This window comes from Microcaecilia unicolor, chromosome 11 (assembly GCF_901765095.1).
Source record: "Microcaecilia unicolor chromosome 11, aMicUni1.1, whole genome shotgun sequence".
In the NCBI taxonomy this organism is placed as follows: Eukaryota; Metazoa; Chordata; class Amphibia; order Gymnophiona; family Siphonopidae; genus Microcaecilia; species Microcaecilia unicolor.
Genome location: NC_044041.1, coordinates 64,643,279 through 64,668,361, shown reverse-complemented (window position 1 = coordinate 64,668,361; position 25,083 = coordinate 64,643,279). Strand labels below are relative to the sequence as shown.

Below are 25,083 nucleotides of genomic sequence, written 5' to 3'. Positions count from 1 at the left end.
ACCCAGAGAGTGTCCCATCACCCCCCCCCCCCATTTCTTTCCCATCCCTCCTCAGGCCTATCTTCCAGCTTTCCCTCATTCTCCTATTCCATGCTCCACCCCACCTCATTCATCACTCATCTCCCCCCCCCCCACCATGCACTAGATCTGCCAGTTCCCTCAGGATTGTCCATCCTTCTGTCCCAGCCCTGTCCCCAACTGTTCCCTGGACCTGCCCTGTCCTCCTATCACATCCTTCTAATTACTCACCTTCCTTTAGTCTGCTCTACCCTTCTATTCCTTCTACCAACCCCCTGATTGTAGGTCCCTTATCGTTGCATTGCTGCAGCCAGGAATATGTGATATTTATGTATTATTTTTATTAGAATTTATGTACTGCTTTTTTTAATAAGTTCACCCAAGGTGGTGTAAAGCAAGAATAAGATAAACATAGGCAATAGTCAATTACAGCAGTAAACCTATTCAAATAACAGTATATATGATGGCAAAATATCAGCACAATACAGCTGCCTTTAAATTATCATGAGTCACTAAACTGTGGTACTGAGATAGCACAGGTTAATAACTCTGGCATATAGGTCTAAATTCAGTAAATGATGCCCAAATTTGAGCACCAAAAAAAAAAAAAATAAGCACTTATCGCTATTCTGAGTTGGGTGCCATTTACAGAACAGCACTTAGAGTTGGGATCTGTGCCCAATTTTGGGTGCAAGGATTTACACCAAGGATCCCCCTGAGTCTATAATACTGTGTGCATCTTTAGTGAATGCCCCTGACTCACCCATGCCCCTCTCATGACCACACCCCCTTTTCAGTTGCACACTACAAAATTTACACCCACCTCTGTGGAGTGGAAGAGTAGCCTAGTGGTTAGTGCAGTGGACTTTGATCCTGGGGAACTGGGTTCAATTACCACTGTAGCTCCCTGTGACGCTGGGCAATCTGCCAACCCTCCATTGCCCCTGGTACAAATAAGTACCTGTATATACTATGTAAACTGCTTTGAATGTAGTTGCAAAAACCACAGGAAGGCAGTATATGAAGTCCTATTCCCTTTATAAAATACCACCTAGCAAGATGCATGGGTAAATTCAAATTATTGCCAATTAGCACTGATAATTGATTAGCACCCAATTATTGGTGCTAATTTTATTTATTTATTTATTTGTAACATTTGTATCCCACATTTTCCCACCCATTAGCAGGCTCAATGTGGCTTACATAATACCGTAAAGGTGATTGCCAGTCCAGTAGACGTTAAACAAATACAGTATAAAATAATGGTAAGGTTAGGGTATACAAGTACAATAAGGGTCAAGGAAATAAGGAATATATAATGTCCAATACGATGTAAGGTTTTGATACATTGCAGAGTTGAGGCATTTAAGTTGGGTCATTAGGGTAGACCTTGCAAAACAGATAGGTCTTTAATGATCGCCTGTTAATGATCGCCTGAAGTTTAAATGGCCATGGATCATTTTCACAATCTTTGGTAGTGCATTCCACAATTGTGTACCTAAGTAGGAGAAATTGGATGTATAGGTTGATTTGTATCTCAGTCCAATGCAGTTTGGATAGTGGAGGTTCAATTAGGTACGTGACGCTCTGGTTCTGGTCGGAAGATCTATCAAGTCAGCCATGTATCCTGGGGTTTCACCGTAGATAATCTTGTGGACTAAAGAGCAAATTTTAAAGGTAATGCGTTCCTTGATTGGGAGCCAGTGCAGTTTTAATTGACTCATAATCCAATTAAATTGCATGCACAAATTGGGCATGCACACAAGCTATGAACAATTTTGAGCACCATTTATAGAATTTGGTGGATAATGACTATTTTGGGACTGGACTTTATTAAAGCATAATACTTTATGATTACACCTCATTACAGGACCCTTTTATTAAGCTGTACTAACCACACACTAATCAGCGTGCGGTGAAGTAGCTGTGCTAATTGATCAGCACAGAGCATGCCTGCTCTCCACCCCAGAAATGCCCCAGTGCTAAAAGATAAATTATACTTTTTAGCGCGTAGGTAGCGCACGCCAATCCCAAAACTTCTGTAGGACGCATGAGCGTGCCTTGCAGTAGTGTTTTTTAACCTGCGGTAAACACACATTAGTGCTCACTGCAGCATAGTAAAAGGACCCCTATATATTTTTTGTTTTATTAAATCTGAGGAAATTCTTTTCTTTATATTGTTTTCATCTGAGTGTTTATTTTTTTACCAGGATCTTTATTATTATTTTAAATGTATCATTCCCTGGTATATATTTCCCATTATTTATTTGTTTGTACTTTAAAACATACACATGCTTGTCCACTTAACATGTTCATATCTAGGTACATTATATTTCATTAAAAAAATCACAAGTAATAATTATATATCATAATACATGTACATATAAAACAAAGGTCATATTAAACAAAATCTCATAATAGCATATAAACACTAGGGTAAAAAGGGAAAATAATTTTACATCATACTGCAGCTTGAATAAAAAGAAAATCACCTTTTTTCTACAACATAAATATTCCTGTTCATACATCCAAAGGTAAAGCATTCCTTAAATTAGCCCCATAATAATCCAGAGCTAGATTCTGCGTAGGCATAGAAACATAGGGCCCTGTTTACTAAGGCATGCTAGCATTTTTAACACATGCTAAAAATTAGCACACACTAACCCATCTTTTCCTATGGGTGTCTCTAGTGTTAGCTAAAACAGTTAGCATGCCTACAGCATGGCTTAGTAAACAGGGCCCATAGAAACATGATGGCAGATAAAGGCCAAATGGCCCATCTAGTCTGCCCATCCTAGTAACATAGTAACATAGTAGATGATGGCAGAAAAAGACCTGCACGGTCCATCCAGTCTGCCCAACAAGATAACTCATATTTGCTGCTTTTTGTGTATACCCTACTTTAATTTGTACCTGTGCTCTTCAGGGCACAGACCGTATAAGTCTGCCCAGCACTATCCCCGCCTCCCAACCACCAGCCCCTCCTCCCAACCACCGGCTCTGGCACAGACCGTATAAGTCTGCCCAGCACTATCCCTGCCTCCCAACCACCAGTCCCTCCTCCCAACCACCGGCTCTGGCACAGACCATATAAGTCTGCCCAGCACTATCCCCGCCTTCCAACCACCAGTCCCGCTTTCCACCACCGGCTCTGGCACAGACCGTATAAGTCTGTCCAGCACTATCCCCGCCTCCCAACCACCAGTCCCGCTTTCCACCACCGGCTCTGGCACAGACCGTATAAGTCTGCCCAGCACTATCCCCGCCTCCCAACCACCAGCCCCGCCTCCCGATCTTGACTAAACTCCTGAGGATCCATTCCTTTGGCATAGGATTCCTTTATGCTTATCCCACACATGTTTGAATTCCGTTACCGTTTTCATTTCCACCACCTCCCGCGGGAGGGCATTCCAAGCATCCACTACTCTCTCCGTGAAAAAATACTTCCTGACATTTTTCTTGAGTCTGCCCCCCTTCAATCTCATTTCATGTCCTCTTGTTCTACCATCTTCCCATCTCCGGAAAAGGTTCTAACCCCTAACTCCTCCTAATCTCACACAATGCTGGGACCCGCAACAGTGAGTGATCCTGAGATCTCAATGACTACCCAGGGAACATAATCCTCAATAAAAGATGCTAAATATGATGGTTCCTTAAAGTGTAATCATCACAACTTTAATTGGGAAACAGTAAAGATCAGATAAAATAGATGCTCCTGAGATGGATTAACAAGATGAGCTGGTTAATGCTTGCAAATTAGCTACATTTTGTTGGTTACATTAGATTTCTATGAATTAACAATATTTGAAAGATTGGGAAGAATAATCAGATTATGGGGTCTTTTTACTAAACTGCAGTAAACATTAACGCATGCTTATCACAGGTTAAAAAACACTACTGCGGGGATGCACTCAGGCATCCTACTGTAGTTTTGGAATCGGCATGCGCTAAAAAATAACATGAGCCCTTATTGCCTATATAATAGGTGGCAGTATGGGTTCACGCGCTAATGGGAAAATTAGCGCATGGTCATTGACAGGAATCATTTTAGCACTGTTTCATAAAAGGGCCCCTGCAACTTATTTGAAATGTTTAAGACCGTTGATGTGAAGTTAAAAGAACAGCAGCAAAGTTTTCACTTTTAGCTGTTCTACCTCTAAAGTCTTTTTACTCCATGTAATACATCTGCAAGCTGGATAAGTTTATATGATCCTACCTTAATATTATCAGTAGTTTTGAGTCTGTAACATTGATGGACTCAAAATGAATGTTAATCTTAAACTAGAAAGGATTTCATTCACTTACATTTAGGATATGAAAATATTAACCAGCATAGGATTAAAAATAACACCCGTCAATAACAGCCCAGCATTAGTAAAGGTTAAAACATTAATTTTCAGCAATATAACCCCATACATCTAATTTCACCAGATAGTAAAAAATAATACACTGGCAAAAGAGGATGCCCACTTAAATAGTGCTGGTTTTTGGATAGCATGCACACTTTATTACAGCTTCTTCATTCATCATTGTTCCATTTCAGATAGTTAAATCATGCACATGTACAATAAAGAAGAAAGCTTCCAGAGGGGTAGCCATGTTAGGGGCCCTTTTACTAAGCAGCGTAAGGCTCTATGCATGCCCAATGTGTGCCATGATGGAGTTAACACCCGACTACTGTGTGGCTCTTGCAGTAATTTTGTTTTGGCGCACATCCGATACACGCGGCCAAAATATAATTTTTTTCGGACGCGCGTATTGGACACGCACCAAGTGGTATTTGGCCTACGTAGATCATTAGTGCCCAGTTACTGCGTGAGACTTTACTGCTAGGTCAATGGCTGGCAGTAAGGTCGCAGGCCCAAAATGGACGCGTGGCAATTTTGATTTTGCTGCACGTCCATTTTCGGCAAAAAACTTTTAAAGGCATTTTTTACAGGTGCGCTAAAAAATAATTCTGAGCGCACCCAAAGCCCGCACCTATACTACCGCAAGCCATTTTTCAGTGCACCTTAGTAAAAGGACCCCTTAATCTTTAGCAGCAAAAATGATAAAGACCAGCTCAGAGATGTTCTGTTAAAAGTCAATGAAGTTTGTATTTATTTGAAGACAGGAGAGGATCCTCTTCACAAAAGTGGTAATGGAGAAGTGGGGAAACTGCAGGCTGCTAAGCTTTACTTTGGTGGTGGGATAAGTAATATAGATGCTGCTGAGGGGAAGGATAGTGACAGTCCAGTGGATTGTAAGATCCCATCATGTCAAATGACTCTGATTAATTTATTTGATTGAATGACTAGAGATCTAGATCAAGGGCACATGCTAGATATGGTCTACTTGGATTTCAGCAAAGCCTTTGATACTGTATCTCATAGGAGGCTCATGAGGAAACTGAGCAGCTTGAGAATAGATGCCAAAATGGTGAGCTGGATTAGAAATTGGTTGGTTGGTTGGTTGACTGACTAACAACAGTGGGTCGAGGTAAATGGAATTCACTCTGAACAGAGGAAAAATTAGTTGTGAAATGCTTCAGGGATTATTCCTTGTATTTTCTGCCTTTTTGCAGATGTCATGAAGGTTTGCAACAGAGTGGACAGTGAAGGCAACAGACAACATGAGAAGTAATGTACAAAAATTAGAAGAGGTGGGCTAATGAGTGGCAGTTAAACTTTAATGTGAAGAAACACAGAGTGATCCATTCTGGGTGTAGAAATCCAAAGGAGCTATCCTCCAAATTCTATAAAGCTCACCCAAATTTGGGCACGATCCTGAGATACACATGCAAATTAATTAGTTAGAGACATTAACAAGAAATAATTGGATATTAATTATTGATGTTAATTAGCATTAATTAGAATTTACGTGCACATCTGACTGCCCATTGTTTTGTAACACTGGGTGCCTAAATCCCATAGCACGCAACCCAGAAGGGGATGTGACTAGGGGAGAGGCATGGGCAGGTCAGGAGTATTTGAAAATGTGGATGCAGTGTTATAGAGTACCAGAGCAGGGGCGTAGCCAGACCGTGGCAGGAAGTCACTTAGGGGTCCTTTTACTAAGCTGTGGAAAAAGAGGGCCTGTACTAGCATCAGCATATGCTTTTGACGTGCGCTGAGGCCTCCTATTACTGCAGTGGGAAAAAGGCTGGCTATTTTGGGGGAAAAGAAATGGCTGTGCGGTAAGACAGCCCTTACCACCACCCATTGAGCACTGCCCGATTACCGCCAGTTAAGTTCTGGTGCTACAAAAATCTAAAAAAATTACTGTAGCACCGGAAATGGCGTGCACTGGGGATGGGAACTACCTCTGGGCTCCTGTGGTAGCCCAGTGGTAGTTAGGGCCCCTTAGTGCTAAGCAACCTTTATAGAATAGTGCTTAGTGCGGATTCCTACACCCAACTTTGGCCATGAGGACTTACACTTGCTGAAAACTTAATGCAAATCCTCACACCCAACCGCTAGCAGTTGGGCACATAAATCAAAGTATTCTATATCACACCTAATTTCTGGGAAATTTCCTAACCCACTCATGTCCCTCCCATGACCATGACCCCTTTCAGTTATGCACTGTGAAATGTAAGCACATATGTTAAATAGGGCAGAGGACAGATGCATGCATAGCTCCTGATTACTGTCAATTAAGTGCCAATTAACTCCAGTAATTGATTTTTAGTGCCGAATTGACTAATTAGTTTACGCACACATCTGGGATCTGTGCCCAACTTTGGGCAGCCTATATAGAATCCAGGGGGTAAATGGTCAAAGTATACAATAGAAATAATTTACAAAATAGTAACAGCAATAAAAAAAATTTAAAGGTACAGAAAGTGAAACTAAAATCACTGTGAAATGGATTAAATATTTTTCTCTCTATCTACTTTATCAGCTGGACTGCAGTAGCTTAGCCACCACTGAGCAAACCCAGCAAAGAGCCAGCAGCCAGCTGTTGGAAGGTCTGCACAACTAATGCTGAGTGGCAGCACAACAGTGATGATACACTGGGAGTTTGGTAGGCAGATACTGTACTTCCCTCCGCCAATGTTGCTGTGCTGCCTCTGATCCAGTTCTTCAAGCCTTGATTTAGAGGCAAGTGAAGTGCTTAAGCTTGAAGAACTGGATCAGAGGCAGCACAGCAACACTGGCAGAGGTAAGTATAGCTATAGGCGCCAATTATTCCAAATGACTGGGAGCGCTAAATATAACACAAAATTACCCTTCTCTGGACACAGTAAAGGAACTTGCTCAATATTGGGGATGCTCAACACTCACAAACCTGACATGTAAGTACAGCATTTGGAGCTCATCTCCTCCCAGTGCCCCAGCTTAAATGCTTTATCTGCCAGTAGAAGTTGGGAAGGGTAGAAATGGATAAGAGACTGTTCCTCTGAACCCTCCACTTCACCTCTGACGCTCTCCCTGGGCATCCACCTCAAACACTCTACCTTGGTACAGTTGCCACAGACCCCCAACCAACTCATACCCTGCCTCCCTCTACTACTACTTATCATTTCTATAGTTCTACTAGGCATATGCAGCACTGTACACTGAACATGTAAGTCTCTGCTCGATAGAGTTTACAATCTAATCAAGACAGACAAACAGGACCAATAAGGGATAAGGGAATTACATAAGGTGGGAATTATAAAACAGACATGTGTATTGAACAAATGAATGTGAGTTAGGAGTTAAAAGCAGCTCCCAAAAGGTGGGCTTTTAGCCTAGATTTGAAGATGGTCAGAGCTGGAGCTTGATGTACCCATTCAGGAAGTCTATTCAGGCATATTGTGCAGCAAGGTAAAAGGAACAGAGTCTGGAGTTCGCAGTGGAAGAGAAGGGTGCAGATAAGAGAGACTTACCCGATGGAGTTACCGGGGAGTAGGGTTATCATATGTCCGGATTTACCCGGACATGTCCTCTTTTTGAGGACATGTCCGGGCAACCGGGCGGGTTTTGCCAATCTGCCCGTTTGTCCGGATTTCTGGACAAACGAACGGGCGGACAGGCCGTCCTATGCTAGCCTCCCGGCCCTCCCCTCCCCTTACTTACTACTCTACTGCCCTGGTGGTCTGGTGACCTCTTCCACCTTCGGGGCAGGAAAGAGAACCCCTCTTTTCTGCCTGGAGCGCTGTCCTGCATCCTGTTGCTGATCTCAGCGCTGATTCAAAATGGCTGCCGAGAGTTGAAACAACCATTTTTGCTTTAGGAGTGTAACTTGAATAATATCGCTTATGGATAGCAGCACTCGTCCCTGAGGAAGCCACTTAAAGGTGAAACAGTGGCGCCATTGGACTTAAGTTAAGTGTTGCTCTGTTTTCACTGGCGCTTTCATTCAGCCTTTTGAGGTTTTACTTTGAATGCTCATTATTTTGAATCACAGCATCGAGCACCTTAAATTACAAAAAAAGAAGGAGAGTTAAGTTAATCCCCATGATAGAAACTTAGCAATGGCTTTTCATTGGACTGGTTGCAAGCCTGGGACTTTCCAGTCCGTCAGGTTTTTGAGGGATCCTCTCCTTAAAAAAAAAACAAACATCAGTGGTCTAGCCTGTTCCAGTGTACTATATTTGATTTGTATTTTATTTACCTCACCTATACACTAGATCTACTGCACTTCTTTATAGTAGGGGCTCTTTCCTGCCCCGAAGAGGTCACTAGACCACCAGGGCAGCAGAGTAAGGGAAGGGAAGGGGGGTGACGGGGAGGGGAGTGGAGGGGGGGGGTGACGGGGTGTGTGATAGGGGGGAGGGGAATATGTGAAAGGGGGCGGAGCGAGGGTGTGAAATGGGGTGGGGTGGGGTATAAAAGGGGGCAGGTGGGGTGTGGTGGGTTTGGGGCATGTGTCCTCTTTTTTGGGGGGGACCAAATATGGTAACCCTACTGGGGAGGAGTATAAGGAGAGATGAGAGTGGAGAGGTACTGAAGAGCTGCAGAGTGAATGCATTTGTAAGTCAATAAGAGAAATGTGAATTGTATGTGGAAACAGATAGGGAGCCACTGAAGTGACTTGAGGAAAGGGCTAACATGAGCATAGTGACACTGACGGAAAATAAGTCATGCAGCAGAGTTTTGAACAGACTGAAGGTGAGAGAGATGGCTTAGTGGGAGACCTGTGAGAAGCAAGTGCAGTAGTCTAAGCAAGAGGTGATGAGTATGGACAAGGGTTTTGGTAATGTGCTCAGAAAGGAAGGGACAAATGTTGGTGATGCTATAGACAAAGAAACAATGGGTTTTAGCAGTCTGTTGGATATGTACAGAGAAAGAGAGAGAGAAGTCAAAGATGACCCCCAACGTAACGAGCTGATGAAACAAGGAGGATGAGAGTGTTATCCACAGAGACAGAGCATGGGGGAAGAGGAGAGGTGGGTTTAGGGAGAAAGATAAGAAGCTCAGTCTTGGCCATGTTTAGTTTCAGATGGTGGTAAGACATCCAGGCAGCAATGTCAGACAGGCAGGCTGAGACTTGGGCCTGGATTCCTGCTAAAATGTCTGTTGTGGAGAGGTAGATCTGGGAGTCATCAGCATAAAGGTGATACTGAAAACCATGGGATGAGATCAGACCAGACCACCAAGGGAAGAAGTATAGATGGAAAAAAAGAAGAGGTCCCAAGACAGAGCCCTGAGGTACAACAACTGATAGTGGAATAGAAATGGAGGAGGATCCACCAGAGCATACACTAAAAGCACGATGGGAGAGATAAGAAGAAAACCAAGAAAGAACAGAGCCCTGAAATCCAAATGAGGACAGCATATCAAGGAGTAGGTGGTGATCAGCAGTGTCAAAAGCAGTCGATAGATTGAGAAGGATGAGGACAGAATAGAGATATTTGGATCTGGCCAGGAACAGTTCATTGGAGACTTCAGCAAGGGCTGTTTCAGTTGAATGACGAGGGCGAAAGCCAGATTGAGGTGGATCAAGCATTGCTTGAGATGAAAGTCAAGACAACGGCGATAAACAGCACGTTAAAATATCTTGGCTAGGAAAGAGAGGAGGAAATGGGGCAATACTTGGAAGGGGAGGTAGGGTCCAATTAATTTTTTTTGAGGAGTGGTGTAACTAAGGCATGTTTGAAGGCATCAGGAACAGTTGCAGTGGAAAAGTGAAAGATATCTATATGACAGATAGAAGGGATGACAGTAAGAGTGATAGTACTAAGTAGATGGGTGGAAATAGGATCAGTTTGGAGGAGGACAGAAAATATGCAGTTTCTTCTTCGGTGATTTAAAAAAAGGAATAAAAGGAGGCAGGGGTCGAAGGAGGGTTGACAGAATGGACTGGGAGAAGGAGAGGTGGAGGTGACTTGGTTGAGAACTCAAGGTTAATCTTACGGATCTTATCATGAAAGCACTCAGCCTTAGTCTGAGGAGAAAGCGAATGAGGGGTTGGAGGCGAAAGCACTTTAAGGATAGAGTTCAGCTTGGCAAAGAAATGTTGAGGGTTTGAGCCTAGAGAGTTTGTCAAGTGGATGTCCTGTTTGGCAAGTGAAAGAGCAGACTGGAAGGAGGTCAGCAAGAATTTGAAATCTATGAAGTCAGAATGGGCATGGGATTTCAGCCAAAGGAGTTCAGCAGATTAGGCACAGGGTTGTCAAATAATAGACCCAGATTCACCAGGCAGGGGTGATCCACTCCTGGCCTTATCCCAATGCATTTAGTGACTTGTAGCCTAGCTTTTGTTAGGAATCCAATGGGGAAATCAAAGCCATGTATGCAATGGGGTAAGCTCAGGACTGGATCAACCTTATCGGGTGAATCAGAATTAGTTGACAACTCTATCCCTACGTCAAGCTCTGAACGACAACATGATGTTATAATGATCTATTTAAACCCCACTACACCATTCTGCAATCGAATGTCGTCTGTCCTCGTTTCCTCTCTCCAACGAACTACCCTGAATGCCTCCTAGCGATGAGAGATCAAAACAGCATATAACCTCTCGACATCAGGGAGAGCGCCCTTCAGTTTCCTTTCAACCTATCAAATGAGTCAGTCACAAATTGTGACTCACAATAACCAGCTGATAGGAAGCTGCTGGTACTGAACCTCCTTGTTGGAGCTATATTGGATTTGGGCAAGAAATGCTTCCCCTTTAATGAAGGTGGCATGTGAAAAAGTAAAGCAAAACTGTGTTTTCTAGAGTCATATACTCCTCCACCTCGCTGCCGCCGCACTGTTTGTGTGCAGAATTTCCGTGATCCAGCACGTGACGTCCTACTTTCACTTGCGTCACTTCCGGTGCTGCGCTCCTCCTTGCCACTTTCGTCTATAGCGGTTCCGGCCTCAGAGTGAGACGGGAGCAATATCTAGAAGATGGCGATGCTAAGTAGGGCTTCCTGGGTACTGAGTCGCAGTCTTCGGACCGGCGGCCGGTGCTTTTCAGCAGCAGCGCAACATGATGCCCAGTCGTGTAAGATGAGAGTCGCTACTGTTCTTTCCTGTTATGCTCTTTGGTCTTAGTGTTGTACTTTTTCCTAGCCCAAGGGCAAAGAAGGGCGAGGGTTAGACCAGACATTGGGTTGAGATACAGGGAACCACCAGTAGGAGGCATACTCTAATAATCAGGGCAGCTGTGCTGGCAGCACTAAGAGTGAGTGAATGTTGAGCAGCTCTCCTCTCAGGTTTTAACTCTACACTTGGCAGCTGGGAAAAATGACGACAGACTGGCCATCCATACTATCTTCTAGTCTCTATAACCCATCTTTTCCCTCGGGCATCCTCTCTGTACATAAAAGCAGAGAAAACGAAGGCAGATAGGGAGCAGACGGCATGTCCTGTCACACGATGTGATACCTGCAAGCTAGCCTGGCTTTTCCGGAGTAGCCCCTACACTCTGGAATCCACTCCCTGAAAGGCGCCGCTTAATACTAGACTTACTAGCGCTACTTCAGGAAGCAGGTGAAAGCTTGGCTCCTCAACTAGGCCTTTAATGGATGAAGTACCTAACTTGTTAGAGTCGCTTACACACGCAAGGAGTGACACAGGCTGCACCTACTGCAGCAGGACATGTTTATCCACTCCTTCACTAACTGAGATAATATCTCTCTGACTTGTCTTGTGCACCTTTCTTTAAATTAGTCACCTTATTTTTTTAACTCCTCTTACTCTCTTACCTATCTGTATTCCATCTTTGCTTATACCCAACACTGTCAATTAAAATGTTCTCTTAAGTATTGTGTTGACTTTGTAAGTAGTATACTATGCCATACTTTGTATTTTTATTTTAATATTTTTACTGCTGTAATTGTCTAGGGCTCATGTTTGATTTATTCGTACTGTACACCGCCTTGAGTGAATTCCTTCAAAAAGGCGGTAAATAAATCCTAATAAATATCCAAACTTAACCTCTAGGGTGTGATCACTGTCCCAGGACCTAAGTGCAGAGAAGTCCTGGAACTACATTACCATCCTTGAGTTGATTCTTGTTTGTTTGTTTTTTTTTTCTCCTATTTGACAGCTCGGACTTGGAAGATCCTGACGTTTGTGGTGGCACTGCCTGGGGTTGGGGTTTGCATGTTAAATGCATACCTGAAGTCACAGCATCATTCACATGAGCGTCCTGAGTTCATACCCTACACTCACTTGCGTATTCGGACCAAGGTATGTCCCAAATAGTGACTTGTCTCAGCCCAGGAACCTAAAGGAGTCCTGAAAGATGTGTGAAGGGGGTAGTATTTGTATTTATTGATTTGATATACCACCGTTTGTAAACACACCGGTGATGAGATGGGTTGGTTTTGTGTAGACTTGCTGGGGAAGAGGGACTTGTGGTGAGTAGATATCTCCAGAGATTGCTGCCTTCACAAAAAAAAAAAAAAAAGCAGTATTAACAGCCATTTAAAAAAGAAAAGAGAGAAAAAGGCAAACCGGCCTGGAAGGATACCCCGTGCCTGGATAGCTCTGGGGAGCTAGGGGTGCCATTTGGGCTCCTGCTGGGACTGGAGCACCAGCCTCTCTGGGGTGAGTTTTATTTTTTGACCATGTGGTCTGTGCTGGCTGGCGGTGTTATGGCAGTGGAAACAGGCAAATGCTGTTCTCGCTGCGGGAAGAGACGCTCTGGGCTTTTGCAGTGCCGGGTGTGCGGATAGTGTGGGAGCTGAGGGCGCTCCTGATTGGGGTGGAGATTTCTGGCATGGCAACCATTTTTCCTGCAGCCACGAATGCGGTTTCTTCCACCTCTCAGCTGATCCCTCGTGCCTGGAATGCTCGTCCAGCGGCAGCTCCGGTGAGGTAGCAGCGGCCTCGGGGGAAGGGTTCCCGGCAGGGGCAACGGGATCTGGGATGTCTAGGGAACTTTTCTCCCCAGAGTTTGTCCTTATTGCACTAGGCTTATTTGCTGAAGAGGTCTTGCCTTCAGTCACAGCCCCCTCTGGTGCCAGAGGTCATGCAGATGCTTTCTGGGGAACTTGTCCAGCTACCTAGGAGCATAGTGGAGGATTCCGCTTAGAAGCACAGTCATATGGCCCCCCCTCCCATGTCTGAGGTGGGGTCGTTGGGACCCCATTCCCCTCCCCCTTCTGTGATGGCAGGCTCGGGGGAATCTTCCCAGCCCTGTAGGCTACAGGAGGTGGAGGAGGGCAAACTCCTCCAGGAAGAACAGGATGACCCCATAGCCGTCGGGATTTTTCATCGGGACGAGCTGTCATCTCTCATTTTGGGCACTTTGGAGGTGTTGAATACTTCTGACTCTGAGGTGCAGGGGGCAGCTTTGGTCAGTCCAAAGATGGCTAGCACATGGAGGCCATCTAAGATGTTTCTGGTGTTTGAGTCTATTCAGGAACTGATTTCGGTGCAGTGGTCCGATCCTGATGGGGGCTTTAAGGTGGCAAGAGCTATGGCTCGCCTCTACCCTGTTGATAAATTTTCTCTCCCTAAAGTGGATGCTCTGGTGACAGCACACCAAGAAGACCATTCTGCTGGTGGAAGGGCAGGATGGCACTAAAGGATATGCAGGACCAGTGGCTGGAGGCCACTTTGAAGCATGTGTTTGAGGTTTGGACACTAGCATTGCAGGCGCCAATTTGTAGCTTGAATGCTGCCAGAGTGTGTCTTAGTTGGCTGCAGCAGGTGCTGGAACAAGATCAGGAGTCACCCGATGCCTTGGCAATTGTGGCTCCCTGTATGGAGTCTGGTCTGGCTTATTTGGCTGATGCTTTGTATGAATTAGTGCGGGCACTGGCAAGCAGATGGCTCTGGAGGTGACTTTGTGATGATTATTATGGCTGCGCCATTGAGCAGCAGACATGGTGTCGAAGCAGCATCTTACTAAGCTACCCTTTCAGGGAAGTTTCTCTTTGAGGAAGATCTGTAGAAGGTTATTAAGGATTTGTGGGATTCCAAATCCAGCACCTTCCTGTGGACAAGCCTAAACCGCCTGTGAGAATGGGTGAGTCACTGCCTCGGTTTCATGATGCCCAACGGTACCACCCAGGTTGGCCTTCTGGAACTTTTTTAGCATGCCAGATTCCAGCAATGGCCTCACTTTTGCAGTGACAAGCGATCTGCAGGAGCAGCGGGCTGACAGGGAGCTCCTAGGCATGCCACACAATGATGGGGCACCCGTCCACTTTTCTGTGACTTGGACAGGGGGTCGTCTGATCCTTTTCTACGAAGATTGGTCCAAGTTCACATCAGACCAGTGGGTTCTCAAGCTTAACAGAGACTGGTACAGATTAGAGTTCTCCGTGCCCATCAGATTCCTTTTTGGAGTCTCGGTGCGCCACTGCCACCAAGCAGGCGGCGATCGACGATATGGTGAGGGCCTTGCTTGAGATGGGAGCGGTGGAACTGGTACTACCATCCGAGGTACGCACAGGTTGATACTCCATTTACTTTGTGGTGCCTTGGAAAGGAGGTTCCTTCCATCCAGTGCTTGATCTCCGGAAGGTCACCAAATTCCTGCGTACGCCATTTTCGCATGGAAACCTTGCGGTTAGTGGTAGCTGCGGTGCAGCCAGGAGAGTTTGACAGCACTAGATCTGAAGGAAGCCTATTTGCACATTCATATTTAGCCTTCCCATCAGCGGTTTCTATGTTTTGCGTTCCTGGGGCGTCATTTTCAGTCTCATGCCCTGCCCTTTGGACTGGGTATGGCTCCTCGCATGTTTTCCAAGGTCATGGTGGTGGCGGCAGCATTGCTGCGACGGGAAGAAAGTCAGAGTGCACTCTTATCTTGACAATTGGCTGATTCAAGCAGAGTCAGAACAGGAGAGTCGCCTGGTCACCGACTGGGTCCTGGCGCTCTTACAAGCTCTAGGATGGGTGGTCAACTTTTTGAAGAGTCATCTCATTCCTTCTCAAATGCTGGACTATCTGGGAGTGCACTTCAGCACGGCACAGGGGTGTGTTTTCTTGCTGGAGGGCAGGAGGCTGAAGCTTCTTTCTCAGGTTGCGGTCAGTTGCGGGTTCCAAGATCTTGAGCCTGGGATTATGTTCAGGTTCTGGGATCCATGAAGGCCACTCTGGAGGTGGTGCCATGGGCGAGGTTGCACACGTGCCCACTGCAATACTCGCTGCTTTGCAGATGGTCGCTGTTGCCCCAGGAATACCAGTGCCACCTTCTGTGGCTTCCACAAGCAAGGCACAGCATGAATTGGTGGCTTTGCACTGAAAACTTTCAGCGGGGGGGGGGGTGCCGTTGGCAGCTGTGCAGTGGTTGCTGGTGTCATGAATGCCAGCCTCATGGGGTGGGGTGCTCATTGTCTCCACCGGTATGCGCAAGGGCATTGGTCAATTACAGAGGCAGTGTGGCCCATCAATCAGTTGGAACTGTGAGAGGAGATGTATGCACTGCGGGCTTTTCAGAAGATTTTGGAAGGGCAGGTACTACGTGTCTTCTCAGACACCACGATGGCAGTGGCATAAATCAACCATTGAGGAGATACACAGAGCATCTTGTTGGCCTTGGAAGCATGTGGACTGCTGCAGTGGGCAGAGACACGTGTTCTCTGCTTGTTGGCAGCGCACATCGCAGGTCAGAGCAATGTTCAGGCAGACTTTCTCAGTTGTCATCGCCTAGATTTGTCAGAATGGAGTTGGCATCTGAGGCGTTCCTCCAGATCTTCCAGAAGTGGGGCAGTCTGGAGATCAACCTGATGGCGTCCAGGGTAAATGCCAAGGTGACCAAGTTCTTCAGCAGAAGGAAGAATCTTGGGTCCACTGGGTTGGATGCCCTTCTGCAGCTGTGGCCAGTGTCGGTACTGCTGTACATATTCCCTCTGTGGCTGATGATTGTTAGAGTCCTGCTTGGTGGCTCCGAATTGGTTGTGCCATCCTTGGTATGCAGACTTGATACGGCTCTCGTGGACGAGCCCGTTCGGATTCCAGTGGTGCCGGGTCTCATGCATCGGGGTCCGCTCCTCATAGAGGATCCCTTCTTCTTTGGCTTTTGACAGGTTGAGATTGAGGAAGAAGGGCTATTCTGACACGGTGATAGCCACTTTGCTTTGTGCTTGGAAGGGCTCGAAGGGTGTGGCGGATGTTTGAGGGATGGTGTGCGGATCGTGCTTGTTGCCTTTGTGGGCATCAATAACACAAATATTGGTTTTTCTGCAGGATGGGTTGCAGAAGGGTCTGGCTTACAACTTGCTCTGGGCTCAGGTTGCTGCATTGGCCTGTTTCTGGGGTTGAATTTCGCCTTGTTTGTTGGCAGTGCATTCTGATGTGGCGCGTTTTTTATGAGGTGCACTTCACCTCAGGCCGCCTGTCCAGCATCTGTGCCTGAGCTGGAACTTGAACTTGGTGCCAGGGGTGCTGCAGAAGGCATTGTTTGAGCCTTGGCGTCTGGCTTTTGCCAAAGATCTTACCCTGAAGATGGTGTTTTTAGTGGCTATGGCTTCGGATCGTTGGGTGTTGAAGATCCAGGTGTTGTTGTGTGGAGATCCTTTCCTGCAGATTTCGGAGTCTGGAGTGTTGGTGCAGACGTGCCATCCTTTTTACCGAAGGTTGTTTCAGCATTTCAAATAGAGAGGCTGATTTATGTGAAATGCTGAAACAGCCACTTTTTCTTCCCTTATTTTGAAGAGAGGATTTACCTTAGGAATTTGCTCAACTGAGGATGCTGGATGTTCATAGAGTTCTCTGTTACTTGAAGATGTCTAATACTTCCGGTGTTTCGATCATCTCTTTGTGCTTCTTTCTCTCCTAGACGGGGCTATGCTGCTTAGCTCAATGGCTGAAGGAGGTGATCGCTTCTGCGTATCTCGTGGCGAGTCGATCTCTGCCTGTAAAGTTGCGGACTCAATCCATTCGGGCTCAGTCTGCTTCTTGGGCAGAGACCGGTGTGCTGTCCTTGGAGGACATTTGTTGGGCAGCCACTTAAGGCTTCACAACATTCTTTTTCAAAGCGTTATAGAATCAATGTGGCCACACGGGGTGATAACACAGTTTGGAGCAGCAGTTTATCACGGGGAGCGGTGGCTTCTCACCCTCTATAGGGGATTGCTTTGGTATATCCCACCAGTTTCTGGATTCATTTGCTGCTGATGCTATGGAAGGAAATTTTTTATGTGTTATCTGATAATTTTCTTTCCTTTAGTCGCAGCAGATGAATCTAGGATCCCTCCCCGATCGTTCGGCCAGGCTCTACTTCATGTTCCCATCCAGAGGAGTTCTTTCAGGTGCAATGTTTCACATTTAAAAAATAAAAAATTGACATGTGGCACATTACGGTTGATGTTCAGTTTGTGAGGAAGGTTGGCAGAATGTTTATCTCATGTTCTTCTTTGTGATGCAACATATGCTGAAGGAATAAGGGTCTGGACGTCCAGGATCACTGCCTTCTTTCAGTGTTCTCTATATTCACCTGCTGGTAGATGGATACAACCCACCAGTTTCTGGGTTTATCTGCTGCGACTAAAAGAAATAAAATTTTCAGGTAAGACATAATTTTTCCATAGTGATTAGGGAGATGCTTAGGCAGGCGTTTTCAGTGCAGTTCATGGCCTTACTACAATGCTCGCACTTTCTCCAAGGTCACAGTGATGGTGGTACACCTCCACAAGCAGGAGATCTGGTCTCGCCCTTACCTGGATAATTGGCTGATTTGGGCTGACTTGTTGCTTCTTTGGAATCTGCCTCTGACAGTAGTAATTCACAGACTGGAGCGCCTTGGCTGGATGGTACTGAAAATCATACCAAGAGCCGGGCAGGGGACCATGTTCCTGCTGATGGAACAGATGATAAAAGCTACAGTCCCAGAAGACGGCTGTTAGTGTGTAGGAGGCCCTTCTGCCCTGGTACTACCTCCAGTTCATCGGGTCCATGGCACCAACTCTGAAAGTGGTACAGTGAATGAGAGCTCACATATATCCTCTACAGTCCCCTCACTCCCAAGTTTGATGTTTGTTTGATTGACTGTCTCTTTCTTGGGCCCTGTGGCAGAGCCTGGATTGGTCGGACAAGCCCAGTTGACGCCCTCCCCCCCCGTGATTGGGTAGTAGTGGCCACCAATATGAGTCTCACAGAGTGGAGAGCCGATTGTCTTGACTAGCTTGGTCAGGGTTGGTGGATTCACTTGGAAGTGACTTGGTCCATCAACCACCCAGAGACAAGGGCCATTTGTTTAATGCTGCAATGGGCTAAAACATTGAAGCTGGGCAAGTCATTTTCACCCTCCATTGCCTCTAGGACAAACCAGACGTGATGAGGGTGAACAGCCACAAAGAGAGATTGAGGGCAATGCGTCTGAGATATAAATTTACAAAGTTTACATGTGAGAAAAGCTTAACATATGGAAGAAAGAAAGATATTTAGCTTTCTTTGGTGCTTTTGAAAGGATACAGACAGAATGGAATCAGTATTAGGACAGTTTTCAAAGGAATTTGCCTAGGAAAATAAATAGCTGGGTAAATTCCCAAGGCTAAAAACTTCCTTACTTAGTATGAACAAATTTGAGCTGATATCTAAGGGGCTATATATATTAGGTCAGATATGGGAAGAAGGGGAAATTCTTTCTTTTCCAGAGCTTGGGGAAGAATATGGCTGGCCTGTCCACCACGTCTTTCATTGGTATATTTGGGTTTAAAAACAGTTTGGACAAGTTCCTGGAGGAAAAGTTCATAGTCTGTTATTGAGCTGGACTGCTTTCACTGGGATTGGTAGCATGGAATGTTGCTACTGTCTGGGTTTTTGCCAGGTACTTGTAACCTGGATTGGCCATTGTTGGAAGTAGAATACTGGGCTAGATAGACCAGTATGGCTATTCTTATGTGTACAGTTACATTTGTAACAGTGGCCTTCCCCACTCCAGCTCAAATTTTCAAGTGGAAGCTCTATTTGTATGAGACCATTACGACTAGAGACAGAGAAACATACATACAGGTATGAACTTCTCCAGGCAGTGTTCCCTATTAGGTATGTGGAGGAACTGAAAGAAATCTCTGTGAACCTGAAAGATGTACCGAGCCAAATTGACAACTTAAAGAGTAGTAAATCACCTGGACTGGATAACATACATCCAAGGGTACTCAAAGAACTCGAGCATGAAATTGCTGATCTGCTGTTAGTAATATGTAACCTGTTATTGAAATCGTCTGTAGTACACCGATTTTTTTTTTTAAGGGTTCTAGGGGTGATCTGGGAAATTACAGACCGGTAAGCCTGATGTCGGTGCTAGGCAAAATAGTGGAAACTATGATAAAGAATAAAATTACAGAACACGTAGACAAACATGGTTTGATGGACAGTCAGCATGGGTTCAGCCTCACCAGCTTGCTTCATTTCTTTGAAGGCATGAATAAACATGGATAAAGGTTGGCTGGTTGATGTAGTGTATCTAGATTTTCAGAAAGCTTTGATAAAGTTCCTCATGAGAGACTCCTGAGAAAATGAAAGAGTCATGAGATAGGAGGATAGGTTCTGGTGTGGATTAGGAATTGGTTGTTGGACAGAAAACAGGGTAGGGTTAAATGGTCATTTCTCTCAATGGAGGAGGGTGAACAGTGGAGTGCTGCAGGGATCTTTATTGGGTCCGGTTCTATTTAACATATTTATAAATGATATGGAAATCTGAATGACGAGTGAGGTGATTAAATTTGCAGATGATACAAAACTATTCAAGGTTGTTGTTGTGTGGACTGTGAAATATTGCAGGAAAACCTTAGGAAATTGGAAGACTGGACATCCAAATGGCAGATGAAATTTAATGTGGACAAATGCAAGGTGATGCACATTGGAAAGAATAATCTGAACCATAGTTACCTGATGCGGGGGTTAGCACTCAAGAAAAAGATCTAGGTGTTGTAGATATTACACTGAAATTTTCTGCTCAGTGTATGGCGGTGGCCAAAAAAGTAAACATGATGTTAGGAATTATTAGGAAAGGAATGGTGAATAAGACCAAAAATACTATAATGCCTTTGTATCGCTCCATGGTGCGACGCACCTGGAGTATTGCGTTCAGTTCTGGTCGCCGTATCTCAAAAAAGATATAGTGGAATTAGAAAAGGCTCAAAGAAGAGTGACCAAAATGATAAAGGGGCTGGAACTCCTCTCGTGTGAGGAAAGGCTAAAGAGATTAGGGTTCTTCACCATGCAAAAGAGATGGATGAGGGGAGATCTGACTGAGGTCTACAAAATCCTGAGTGGTGTAGAACGAGTAGAAGTAAATAGATATTTTTACTCGTTCCAAAAGTACAAAGACTAGGGGACACTCGAGAAAGTTACATGGAAATACTTTTAAAACCAATAGGAGGAAATATTTTCACTCAACGAATAGTGAAGCTCTGTAACTCTTTGCCGGAGGATGTGGTAACAGCGGTTAGCGTATCTAGGTTTCAAAAAGGTTTGGACAAGTTCCTGAAGGAAAAGTCTGTAGTCTGCTATTGAAACAGACATGGGAAGCAACTGCTTGCCCCGGGATTGGTAGCATGGAATGTTTCTGCTAATTGGGTTTCTGCCAGGTACTTGTGACCTGGCTTGGCTACTGTTTAAAAAACAGGATACTGGGCTAGCTGGACCATTGGTCTGACTCAGTGTGGCTATTCTTATGTTATGCCCAGAATCAAGTGGTGTGGGTCAGAGCCCACCCACAATTAGTGTTCCTTTAGCGTGGCTGGTGGGGATCCCTAAGTCCCATCAGCTGAAGACCTCCTGACTGTAACACTTGCAACCTGGGAAGCCAGTGGCAGCATCCTGGAGATGTATGCTCCCCCTCCCATCCCACATTCTGAATTTCGTGTATGTGTGGGGACTGGTGGCCGCTCAAGGATACTGCTGCCCAGGTTGCAAGTGTTCCAGCCAGGCTGATAGGGCTTGGAAGTCCCCCATCAGCTCAGTTTTTAGTTTTGTGGGGTGTTAGAGGGTGACAAGGTGGGTGGGCAATTTTGGGCCCACCCACTTTGGGCTCAGGCTCACTCTAAATCAGCAATCTAGGTATGCCAGTGCCACCATCGGATACAATTATTGATTTTGCTGCTAGTTGTTTTCCCTCAGTTGCAGCAAGGCTGAGCCTCCACCTCTTCCAGCTACTCCAGCATTAGCAGCTCAACCCTTCCTTCGTGTAACTAGAACGGCCTTCCCATTGGCTGGATCCTACCACAGTCTCTTCTCTAGTAGAAGGAGGATTGAAGAGCTACAGAGGGCTGAAGTCTTAAACATATACAGACACTCAGGGGATTCATCGAGGGGCGTTACAGCCTTAATGTGCATTAAGGGAATTAGCACATACTAAATGCTGGCCAATTCTATACCTATAAGTTTTTAGCATTTAACAAACCCTAATCCCTTGATGAATTCCTCACATAATCTACAAATTAGTAGAATCCTGAAAAAATCCAAACAGTTGGCAATTCCTCAGCACATCTGACAGAGCTCCTCTAAACCTTTGAGTCCTAGACATATGCCTAGTTTGCCTGTGCCATATCCAACTCTGCAAAACACCTGCATAAAACTTAACACAAAAAAAAAAAGTTAATGTTGTTTTTTCGGGAGGGAGTGGGGTGGGATACCTCATCCTTATTGTCTCCTCTATTTTTCTCACTGACATTGGAAACCAATTTGACACCTTATGTTGAGTGATTTGTACATGTTCTTATATTGAAAAAAGTAACTTATCTCTTTATTAGCAAACCAGAAAAACAAATTTACAAATCCATAGAACATCAACAGACAATTTGAAAAAATTCAATACAAAGTTTATAAACAACATTTTGAACTGATTTTATTTTTAACACAATGTAAACATGAAAAACATAGGAACTAAGAGTAAATAGCCCTTAAATGCCTATAAGTCTAAAGCCCTTTTGGAAGGAGATGCTTGGTGGAGTGGAGGAGAGGAGACAAGACAAGACTGAAGTGCTGAAGGTAGTAGTTGTTGGTATTGATTTTGTGTGCTCAACTGTGGATGACTTAGAGCTTAGGGGACACAGTTGTTTATTTGCTTGGGAAGGGGTGGGGGGTGTTGGGAACACTGAGAGCAGGGGAATGATGAAGTAAAGCTTTAACTCCAGGCCAATGCCAAGAACTCCTATGCTAAAGTCAACAGTACACATCACATACCACCGGAACAGTGCAGAATACTAGTTTGCTAATTCTCAAAGGAAATAGTATTCAAGTTATATGTGTGCTGTAAAGCGAAAGCAAGGGGGAGAACAAGCTTGGTGCATGCACAGAAGATTTTGTGATAAGCACAGCTCTTGTGCGTATGTGCCAGGCAAATTCTGAAAGTGAAGCACACATTGGTACCTCTCTCTGCACCTTTAAATAAGCGTTTCAACATTTTTTTACTTGGAAGGCTTATATTTAAGCGCAGAAAACAGGTGCCAGTGTGTGCTTTCACTTTTGGATTTGCTTGAACTCGTGCGCATTTCTTTCTCAGTACCGATGCTTATAGGCTTGCATGTTCTTCCACTTCCAAAAGAAATCAAAACTGGCAGATTAATACTTAAAATCAAAAGAAATGCTCTCTTCAAACTCCCCCAATACCAACTTTGAGCTGGCAGTAAGAGCAGGGTTTGTGTGCTGTTCTCTGAAGCATTGGGAGGGCATAGGCAAATGACCTCATTGACATCTATTTGATTAATTTAAATACAGTTTGTTGCCATCTGTGGCATGTAAGTTGTTTCCTGTGTTAGAGCTTTCTGAGCATTCTGCGCAGATAATATGCGCACTATTCTAGCACTAACTGGCCTTAATGATGGCGGTAGGTTTTTGAGAATCAGCCCCCTCATTTAGCCCCACACAGCACTGAGCTCAGAGATTATAGTGCCAATGTGGGGAGTGGAAGGCATGCTCTGCTAAGATTTTCTATAACATTTCAGAATTTGGAATTTTGCCCACTGCATTTTCTGACATCCAGGCAATGCAGCCTTTAGATTAAATGCATCTTTTCTTTCAGGAAAATAGAAAATGGTGTTTCACAGTCTATTATCAGGGCGTCTTGATGCTCTTTAGAAACCAGCTGCTGTTCCATTTATATGCCTTGTTTTATCTAAGATTTGTATATATATTTTTTTTCTTCCATAGCCTTTCCCCTGGGGCAATGGAGACAAGACTCTGTTTCACAACCCACATGTGAATCCTCTCCCTTCTGGCTACGAGGACAGTGAACATTAACTTGGTAGATGGGACCACAAGCTTCTGGGAGCCCTCAGCTGACCATGGCCAGATTTGCTGTTTATTCCTCCTGCATTAAATGTTTTGAAATGTTTTTCTGACTTCTGGTGGTGTCCTTTTGTAACAGAAGTCACTTAAATAAAGGCATTGTAAATTAGTTATTGGGTGTGTTGTGTCTGGCTTGCAAAACGTTTTCTTATTTTCACCGGATTCTGTTGCCCCTTTGTTCTGCAGACATACTTTTTCAAGTTAACAAAAAAGAATCTGCTCTGATCCAAAATCTCCCTCCCGTCATTTTTTTTTTAGTTTCTAAACCTCTCTGACCAATAATGTTACATACGTATTCATTGGGAATTAGTTGAAGGCTTAAGGCTCCAAAACGGTTTTAAGCCACTGGGACTGGTATTAGTAGGGAGGAGGGAAGGCAGGTGGACAGAGCCACAGCAGTTACCATTCCATTTATTTCTTAGAAACTGCATCCCCAGCCTCAAGGCTGCTCGATAGACATGGAGGGATTCTTCAAATTTTAGTGCTGCCCTTCTGCCCTCATCTGTGGCCTGCAGAAATGTCTACTTCAAATTTTGGGATGAGCTTTGCCTTTTTATCATGAGATTGTGTCTTCAGGTCTTGCTTTCTTAGCTGTGGTTTGATATGAAGAGAGGCTAATCAGCTTGTTCTGATGTGGGCCAGCTGCCTGCCCTCACCCTCCTCCCCTACAAATAACTTTTGAACAGCAGCTGCACTATGCTCAACCAACCCCGATGTAGGAGGACATTAAACTGTTGTGTGCTCAGTGGTGGTGAAGCTGCAGTACTTACTGTAGAAAAGGCATTGAGACACAGCTGATGTCAATATAGTGCTATGGAGGATTTTGAAGTAAAATGGTTGGAAACTGAGTGACACTTGAGTGTTTTGGGCTGTGGAGCTGAAATTTAACATAGCCTCAAGGTTTAGAATCATCCCAGTGATCAGGTAGAGATGAAATGGCACTTTGCATCACACTGTCTGGCTTTGTCTATCAGTATTATGCCCATAACCCATTCCTCATCTATCAGTCTCCCACACACTCTGTGCACCATTTCCTCTTTCCTGTACCCTAGAACTTGGCCTCTGCAATCCAGCTGCACATTCTCCTTTTCTGGAAAGCTATCTTCTTCATATCAATTAACTCAGCAAGAAGAGTGAGTGAACTTCAGGTCTTGGTGCATTACCCACCATACACACAATTCTTTCACAATAGGGTACTTCTTCGCACTCACCCGGTTCCTACCCAAGGTTGTATCACCGTTTCACTTAAACCAGACTAGTATTACCATCCTTCTTTCCTCCACCTAATTCATCTCCAGCAGAGGCTTCGTTACATTCGCTGGACTGTAGAATATTGCTGTATTACCTGCATTACACCAAAGACTTTCGCAAGACTTCACAGCTTTTTTTCTTATAATCGACTCTGAAATCTTCAACTATCAGGGCGAGTAGGTCCTCACCAACTTCGTGCGAAGGCCGCCTCCATAGCAAATTT

At 44.8% G+C, this 25,083-nt stretch overlaps 1 protein-coding gene across 1 annotated transcript; it reads left to right on the top strand.

The window, feature by feature from the left end:
• Positions 1 to 11,267: 11,267 nt before the first annotated feature.
• On the top strand, positions 11,268 to 23,718 carry LOC115479969 (cytochrome c oxidase subunit 6A1, mitochondrial). The gene is made up of 3 exons (XM_030218332.1): positions 11,268 to 11,418; positions 12,466 to 12,608; positions 23,472 to 23,718. The coding sequence occupies exons 1-3, from the start codon at positions 11,322 to 11,324 to the stop codon at positions 23,559 to 23,561; spliced, it is 330 nt and encodes a 109-aa protein (XP_030074192.1). The 5' UTR covers positions 11,268 to 11,321; the 3' UTR covers positions 23,562 to 23,718.
• The last annotated feature ends 1,365 nt before the right edge of the window (positions 23,719 to 25,083 follow it).

Bases quoted from the DNA above. Each gene is read 5' to 3' on its own strand.
- LOC115479969 (XM_030218332.1), top strand. From the start codon at position 11,322: ATGGCGATGCTAAGTAGGGCTTCCTGGGTACTGAGTCGCAGTCTTCGG. The intron at 11,419-12,465 runs GTAAGATGAGAG...CCTATTTGACAG, and splicing joins GCAACATGATGCCCAGTCGT to CTCGGACTTGGAAGATCCTG. The intron at 12,609-23,471 runs GTATGTCCCAAA...TTTCTTCCATAG, and splicing joins ACTTGCGTATTCGGACCAAG to CCTTTCCCCTGGGGCAATGG.